The sequence below is a fragment of the Synchiropus splendidus genome, chromosome 4 (genome assembly GCF_027744825.2).
Source record: "Synchiropus splendidus isolate RoL2022-P1 chromosome 4, RoL_Sspl_1.0, whole genome shotgun sequence".
NCBI lineage: Eukaryota > Metazoa > Chordata > Actinopteri > Syngnathiformes > Callionymidae > Synchiropus > Synchiropus splendidus.
In genome coordinates, this window is record NC_071337.1 from 10,671,337 (window position 1) to 10,680,352 (window position 9,016).

The 9,016-nt window shown below is 41.1% G+C and overlaps 1 protein-coding gene across 1 annotated transcript in view; it reads left to right on the forward strand.

Moving 5' to 3' along the window:
- calcr (calcitonin receptor) overlaps positions 1-8,775 on the forward strand; it is a 60,754-nt gene extending 51,979 nt beyond the window's left edge. Inside the window, exons 18-22 of the mRNA XM_053861856.1 lie at positions 1,107-1,167; positions 1,348-1,414; positions 1,497-1,715; positions 2,230-2,271; positions 8,176-8,775. Of these exons, the coding sequence (XP_053717831.1) occupies positions 1,107-1,167; positions 1,348-1,414; positions 1,497-1,715; positions 2,230-2,271; positions 8,176-8,391 (605 nt within the window). The 3' untranslated portion in view covers positions 8,392-8,775. The remainder of the gene's footprint in view (positions 1-1,106; positions 1,168-1,347; positions 1,415-1,496; positions 1,716-2,229; positions 2,272-8,175) is intronic.
- Positions 8,776-9,016: the final 241 nt, after the last annotated feature.

Consider the following 9,016-nt stretch of genomic DNA (forward strand, 5'->3'; position numbering starts at 1 on the left):
ATCTTCGGCCCGCATCTCTCCAAATCCGCTGTGCTGCAAACCATGAAACACAATTACACGTTTCAATTGGTCACCAACAAGTGACTCTAGCCCCACACTGTACTTGCACCCAGTGAATCACCCACTTTCCAGGCAAAATTTGACACAGCACTCACACTGTAGCACATTCCAATGGGGATCCCAATAAACGTGAGGCCCGGGGGCCCTATGCGGCCCGATGCTTGTATTTTCGTGGCCCGTTTGACGGAAGACTAAAACTATAACATGTCGCAATTTTTGTGTCTCTTTTTGTTCTTGCGCTTTTAGTCACCACCACCACTTCAGCAGTATATATAGCATGTTCTTGTTTTAAGACTAATGTTCTTTTCGTTGGCCATTTTTGTGTTTTTCTTGTTCCTCAAAATACTTTGAAGGAATATTGAACATATATGTTGAAATAAATGGCCTTTTTATCTTGAACGTCTAGTCCATAGTTGATTTATTTTCAAATTAAGTGCATATAAAGTGAATATTTCAACAGGCCTCATGCCATATTTACACTTCTTAATATCCTTTCCTCACAACCGTTACAGTTTCTAATGTGGCCTTATAGGACATTTAATTCCGCAGGAAAAGACCGGTCATGTAAACAAATCAAACATTCGGTGGTTAAAACACATTTTCAAACACCGTAGCTTCAACTGGCAATTCCCTCTTAAGTGATGAAGTTTGTCTGATGCTGTTGGCGAAATAAGCGCTTCAATGCTGCACTGCGGCTCGAAAGGAGGTGGAGAAAAAAAATATCATCATGAGGAACCATGCGGAGCTTGTAATTCCCACAGTGCTCGGAGACTCGGACAAATGTGAGTCAAATTAACAGCTTAATAAAGCAGGAAAATATAAAGACAGAACTGAGGGAAAGAAGGTTTGGGCTTTAAAATATACTTTTGTATAGCGTGTCAACACGACAGGAATCCAGCCTTAGTATTCTGTAGGTGTCTGTTGTGTTTCTGTGAGTTATATGGTGCCAATTCTAAAAAGCCAAACCACATTCTGACTGCTGCGGGAAATGACAGGAACATCACAGAGCGCAGACTTCATCTCCCTGCCATCTTTCTCTCTACAAGGTTTTCCCCTGGTGCCGGCATCCATCCACGCCGTGGCAAGAAAAACCTTCTTTGACGACAAGTGAGTAATGATCCGGAATGGTCTGAAAATAAACAGCGGGTGTTTACATGTGTGCCGTCCTCTGTGTGGCAGCCAGGGGGAGCATGCGTTTCCTTATGCTTGTCTGTGTGTGTGTGTGTGTGTGTGTGTGTGTATTTTGGGCGACAGACCGTATTGACTGATGCGGTTTTCTTTCTGTAGCTGTTGGATGAGTGTGGAAACCCATCTGCTTTACGCCGTCCATGGTCCTATTGTGGCAGCGCTGCTCGTAAGTCTGCTGGATTCTGTTTACGAAGCACACAGAGTCTTGCGAAATGAAAGTATTGAGACGTGTGTTTGTGTTGCCGCAGGTGAACCTCTTCTTCTTATTGAATATCATAAGAGTGCTGGTGACAAAACTGAGGGACACACACCGAGCTGAGTCCAACATGTACATGAAAGCCGTGCGGGCCACTCTGATCTTGGTGCCTCTCCTTGGAATACAGTTTGTCATATTTCCCTGGAGGCCGGAGAACCGGCTGGCTGGCGAGGTCTACGAGTACATCATGCACATTCTCATGCACTACCAGGTGGGTCCGGCTCTGGCAGCCCGGTTTCACTTCAATCGAAACATTTGGCGCTGGTGAATCAGCTTTTGTTTGCTGTTGGTTAAATGCACAGCCCGACTGCGGAGATTCAACTCACAATATGCAGCCTCTTTGAAAAGAATTCTTGAAGACAAGAGCATTTTCTGTGCGACCGATACTCAGTGCATGGTTAGGGTTTAGATTTCCCCAGATGTTTGACAACTAGGAAGAGAGATAGAATCTGTGCAGCATCTCAAACATTATTTTTTACCCTTTTTAAAGATGGCGTACAGACTTCGGAAGTCAGGCTATATGTTATATCTAGAAGTACAGCAGAGACAAAGTAGACATTTTAGAATAAACCAAAGGAATTAGATGACATTTAAGAGATATTTATGGATGGACATGTTCATCAAATGATCAAAGTGATCTGCAATCTGCTGGAACTGTACACTTTTGTTATTTTTACTACCCTGAAATAACCTGTTTATCACAGCTGCTTGTGCTTCTCTTCAAGGGTTTACTGGTGGCCACTATATTCTGCTTCTTCAATGGAGAGGTGAGTGTCAAGTGCCATTTTTTTAAGTCTATGAAATTGAAAAGGCCATGATATATATGATAATATGCCACATATTAAATATTTTTATTGAATAATGTATAAGCTGTACCTTTGAATTCAAACTATTATTAAATACAGAGATATATATACTTTTTAAAAATAAATCCTCCAGTGCCTCCTAGTCCCCCATTTGAGAACCACGACAATAAGTAAATAATAACAAAGTAATAACACGTCAAAGTCTTTTCCCTGTGACCGACATTTTGACATTTGTGCCTCTCTTTGTACAACAGAGCAAAGTGTAATGCATTAAATTTCTTTCCCCTTTTTCTGACAAATTTCATCGCTAGAAAAGCACTGTGTCAGCGCATACCTCTGCAGTGCAGCTCATGCCACATGACTCACTGAAAACGGCATACATTCAAATAAGAAAAATTCAAGAATTGTGTTTGCTCCATCGAAGTACCCCGACCAGGAATCCAACCTGGGTCTGGGGGTAATAGGCTAAATCCTTACCACTGCACCAACTCTCCAGCTGAGCTGCCTTCTCAAGAGTTGTGTTCTACTCTTACCTGGCATGAAATCATTTGAAATGATATGTTCCTTTCTTCTGCAGACATGAGTGCAGAGTTACGTCTAGTAGAGCAGGGTCAGAGATACACGTGTGGGAAGTGATGTCGACAGGCGGCTGGGAAAGTACTTAGGAGACAGAGATGTGGCCCCATGCGGTCGTAAAACTGTATCACACTGTACCATCAAAGTCAAGTGTCTTGCTCAGGGACACGTCTATACTAACATCTGTAGCTGGGATGGGTGCAGAAACTTGGCTATAAAAGGGACTTCCTGTCATAAAAGCAGTGCAAAACCAGGCCCAAACACTATGTGATGGCAGCAGACTCCAGACAAAGAGATCAAGTTATCAGTATTTATTGAACATGGAAGTCACAGATAAAACATGAACAATAATCAGATCCTGAAAGTCTCGCTGCAAAGCCAGGAAAGGAGGGAAACAGAAAGCAAAAATCAGGGAGATCAAAAACGCACATGGTATAAAACTCATGAGTAAACACTTGGAGGTGAAGTGCACATACATTCGAGGAGAAAAGCGGACGAATTAGAACATTGGTCGAGAAGAAACGCAAAATGTGAATCAAAAACAGAGTCAGAACTAAAGAAAGCACCAGGAGAATAACACAAACTATAGGGAGGAAGATCGACCAACGCAACAGGAAACAGAACACAAGCAACAACCGAGGATACACAATAAAAGCACACAAAACTACAGAACATGATACTTCCATCATGATGATATGGATCCATCAGCAGGAGATCATGCAAGCTTGTGTCACCTGGGACGGAATGGAAGGCCACAGATCAGCAGATCAGATCTGCTTCTGGAGGCAGTATTAGACTGAACTGCACACCTTGTTCAACAAGACCAAAGCAGTTGATGGGAGCCTGGTGCTTTGTCATTCTCCAAGAGGAGGCAAGAACAGAAAGTGGGATTTTAGGGGAGGTGCCTGAGGATGTGCCGACCATCGGCTTTTTTAGTCATGACCGTGAATCCTATTTTTCTGTTTGGAAGGTGATCTTATGGCTCACGCCACCTTCTTATGACCAGCTGAGATAGTGGCGACTTCACTGTAACCCTTGTCCTGCAGTCCGCCGCCTTATCCCAAATACAAATGTGACAGAAGGAAGCTCTCTATGTGCAAAAAAGGTGATACTTGACCCAGAGGGCTGAGCTTCTCTCAGTCCAGAACAAGTCCCTGATGCTGTGCCATTCAAACCAATGATGAAGTGCTCACTTGCCCTTTTACAAAGGTCGGCCTCGGCGATGGCGCAATGAAAACTGTTTAGGACATTACGTATTCGACAGACGGGCTCCGGCTGGAAAACGCTGCGCCTATATTTTCAGGTCAGACGCTGCTTTAGCTCGTATCAAGAGCGAGCAATGTGAAAACAAATTCAATAGAAGAGTGTTGGACGTCTGCCATTATCCTGGACTGGTGGTGAGCGCTGGAGGGGTGGAGTGAGGTGAAGGGAGAATCATTCCTTTTCCTCGACAAGCACAGGACAAATACAGATTTGAGCCGCGATATGCAAAACATTTATTGGGATTCTCTGAAGTGATTTGGTAGGAATGAGAGGTAGAGTTATTGCTGGGTCTGGGTCTTAAACTGGTGCATTTTGAGGAAGTTATTACAGTTCCTAAACTGGCTCACTCTGGAGTCACACATTAAAATGTCATTAATCTCGATTAATTAATAAATAAATTAATGAATTAGGTCGACCAGACAAAGACATGTACTGTTGAAGGACACAGAATTTACTGTGGATGCAAAGCTCAACTCTGTCTTTTTATGTTTGTAATAGACTCAGATTTCCTTTAATGTCATTGCACAAGAAAACACAGCAGTGATCAAATAATAATAACATACTAATGAGTGCAAAACTAATATTCTAAGTGCAAAGAAAGTGCAAGTAAGTAGAGTAAAGTGCGAAACAGAAAATGGAATAACCGAATGACCTATATGTAAACTGTACCAACAAACAAAAACATGTTATTATAATGTTATTACTATCAAGTAGTTTGCGGTACTGTGATCCCTACTACATTACTTTCTTTTCTTTGTAATATCGGTCTCATCAATAAAACTTTGCTGTATGTAAGTTTGTAAACATATTTAGCGAAGCATTTTATTTGTGGCCCAATGGGTTTGTTGTGAAAAGTGTGAAGGCGTTCAGAGCGGCTGTAAAGGCCCAGCATGAGGTGTCTGGCGGAGAGGAATTCACACCCGAAATAGGTCGACCATTGTCACGTTCATGTGCCGCTCCACAACAAAAGCAGCTCCGTGAATTTGCTAAGAAACGGTGCACCGCGGACGACGTGTAAAGCCCGCTTTAACGCCAAGGTCGAGCTCACACGCTGCGTGCCATGGGTGGGTCCGACTGCCAGCAGCAGGGAACCAAGGGGATTGTTTCCCTCGCCCACATAATGAGCGATCCAGTTCTCCTAATCAGGACACGGGCTTCTGGAGCTGGCTCCCATTCTGTTTTCTGGACTTCAAGGCCAAAATGCACATCCTGCATTGTCTCCACAATGGCAGCACTGTGCAGTCGGGTGGATGAGACAAACAGCTTTCATGCTGTATTTGTGACATCAAGCAAGACGTTCGTGGAGGCTGCAGAAGCTCCGGTGGATCTTTTGTCCCATCAAAACTATTAGTGTGGCGTTTCATATCGGTGCATCACAGCAGTGTGTGCAGCCTGTGAAATGAAGGGATGAGTGGCATCACGGCGGTGGAGGGTTGTAGACAGCAGATTGTGCTGTGCTCTCGTGAGCTGTTTCAGGAACTGTCATCCCTCAGAAGCGTCGCATCATGAGCTGAGCTGCTCCAAAATGTTTAGCAGATGCCTTCACACTAAAGGCAACTTGGGGACGTTTGTCAAGCCCCTTGCACCCGAGCGGCCTAAGCAACTTCCCCAATATCAGGTTTAGAAAGTAAGTCAGTCTGCTGGGGGGCGGGGGGCGGATCTAAAGTTAGGAGCAAGTCAACATGGCGGATCAGAGAGGCAGGATCGCAGCCCTTTAGCCACAGTTCAGGGACGTTACAGGCTCCGTGACTCTCGAATGGCTGCAATCGTCCTTCGCTCCATATAGAAAACTACTGCAAAGGTTATGCCCGACGTGTGTGTTTCACGTGCAGAAGCTCACACTCAGAAGCTCATTTTACCCACAAATTCACTTCCATCTGAACCATCTGGACCTTTGCTGATGTATTTTTGACGTTTATTATTAGAGTTCTCTATAGATTCTCATTTTTAATCTCATTGAATCCCAGTATTAGAATTAACTCATGATTAATCGCAAGGGTTATAATAGTTGGGGATTTTTCATAACTTTTCATTTTTAGTTAGTTTTGAATTTAGTCATTTAGTTTTTATTCGTTTCAGTGTTTTAGGTATTTGTTTTTGGTTTTTTTTGCCGCTTAAATATGGTGTATTGGAACAAGATTAGAGATTAAAAATTCAACTAAAGACACAGTGTAAAAAATAAGTTTGGAAAAATGAGGCTTTTAACCAACTTTCACCATCACACTAGTTAGCGTTCAGCTGGTTTGGCGTCACCCGGCCAAACCAGCTGAACCAAAATAGGTAGATTCTAAATCGTCCCAAAATGCTTCTTTATGAAATAAATAAACAAAAACAAATAAACAATTTCTCTGTTATTCGTTTTGGAAACAAACAATTCCGTTTCAGTTATTTATTGTTTTTTATTTCAGTTCAATTTTCAGTTCTAGTTTTTGTTTTTTTCCGTTGTTAATCGCAACTTCACCTCTTGCACTGATAATATCTTCTTATGAGTTAAATTGTCATTAATTTGCGATTAATCGCAAGTTCACTCTGCTATGAGGTAAAAGAAGGTTACAAACTTCAATGTACTGAGAGCCCTGAACAGCATGAATGCACATTTGTGGCTGTGGATATTGAGCTTTTGGGCTGATCTGGCTTTGGCGAACTGTTACTGGTGTCGAATTCATTTAACTAACTTGCTCATCTGCAGGCCACATGAAACCTGTTTCACACGCGTGAATGAAGTGATATCTATGGAAGCCCATTTACATCAGGTTAAAAAAAAAAAAAACTCAGAGAAAACCAAGTAAAAAAAAAAAAACACCAAGAAAAAAAAATAAAAAATTTTTGCTTGGTGATTTTTTTTCCTTGGTGAATATATATATATATATATATATATATATATATATATATATATATATATATATATATATATATATATATATATATATATATATATATATATATATATATATATATATATATATATATATGTATATATACTTTTTTTTGCTTGGTGATTTTTTTTTCAAAATCAAAGCTTTTGATTTTGTTAATCACACAAATGTTTGGAGTAATTTTACATTAATATCAATATACGAGTGACAGTAATAAATGTTTTACTAATAGGGAGTACGTTGTTCCCCACAGTACCTAAACGCAATCTTTTGTTTTTTTTAAACACCACTTGAAGCTCATTCTTGCAATGTGGGAGAAAAAAAAATCACCAAGAAAAAAAAACAAATCACCAAGCAAAAAAAAAAAAAAAAAAAAATCACCCAGCAAAAATATCTATATATTTTTTTTCTTTTGCTTGGTGTTTTTTTTTTTTTTTTGCTTGGTTTTCTCCGAGTTTTTTTTTTTTTTTACCTGGCGGAACTGGGCTTCCATAGATATCATTGTCTAACACTGAAAAAGTAATTAAACATTGAACAAAAAAAACCCCAACTCCCTTTTCATATTCATGTGATGAAAAAGAACCTTCTTAATCAGGTCGATCCTTATAAGTCTTTCTTTTCTTTCCATTTCTTCCGAGGCACGGTGATGTAAAAATCAACTGAAATGAAGCTCCCTGTTAAATCCATCAAAAAAAAAAACAGAAAACAGAAAGAAAACAGTGTTACAGTTGATTTGAATGTGATTTGGTAATGACTGTGATGACAAATGTCTTTTCGTCTCTTTGTGTGTCAGACTTGTCTGAGCCTAGAAAAAGACGTGTTTATCCAAAATATGATTGTTGTCTGCACTAGTCGACAAAAAACAGCCTTGGTGGTTTTAATCTTGTCGTTGGCAGTTGGGTGGAAACAAGTGCTTCAACATGTTGAGTAGATCTGATGAATGAAAGACGTCGAATGAACCATGACAGATGCGTCTTGTGATTCTGGTGTCTGAAGATGGTGTCACTTAAGATCCTCAATCCCATGAGAGGGTCAGGATTCATGAGAAATGTGGAGCAGCATTGGTGCGAGAGGACAGTTTCCTATGGAGAAGTGAGTCGTCCTGGTTCGAAGACAGTGAAGGTCCGGTCTGTCTCTCCCTCTCCTTCAGGTCCAGGCAGCTCTGAAGAGACAGTGGATGCAGTACAAGACTCAGTGGGGCCAAAGACGGAAGGACCACTGCTCGATGCGCTCCACGTCTTACACGGCCACCTCCATCACAGAGGTGCCAGCATTCATGTACCATCACGACAGCGAACACTTGAACGGGCGCCACTCAGAGGACTCGGAGCTGGTGGCACTGAAGGCGGGAGAGACGTACGCCTGAGATGCAAATAGCAGCGACGCCGGGAACGCTGCCACCTCGCAGCCAATAAATCCACCAGGCCACGGCGCGCTGGTTTAGCCCAGGAAATTAATACGGGTCCAGAAGCAAGTGGCTCCGCAGACCGATTACTCTTTGTGGAAATGGAACTTGTGGTGACATAATGACAAGCTTCTTCTGACATGTGTCACTTCCTAAATCAGCTGGAGCTACGGACATCGGAGTCAACTGAATGGAGATGTCTGTCAAAGGGAAGTTGATCCTTTCTGGTCTCGCCCAAAACCAAATGGTACTGCAAAAGTATGTCCCACATGGATGTGTCTCACACAAACACACGCCTCGTGTGCCAAGAATCAACCCTGCCTCTGTGTGTCAAGCCCTGGAACTGTGTACATATATATATATATATGTTTATACACATATATATATATATATATATATATATATATATATATATATATATATATATATATATATATATATATATATATATATATATATATATATATATATATATATATATATATATATATATATATATATATATATGTGTATATGTTCACCTTGTTTCATCCAAGACTTTTCTTTTTTACTTCTGCCATTCTTACATCCCGCAGACCTCTCGTGA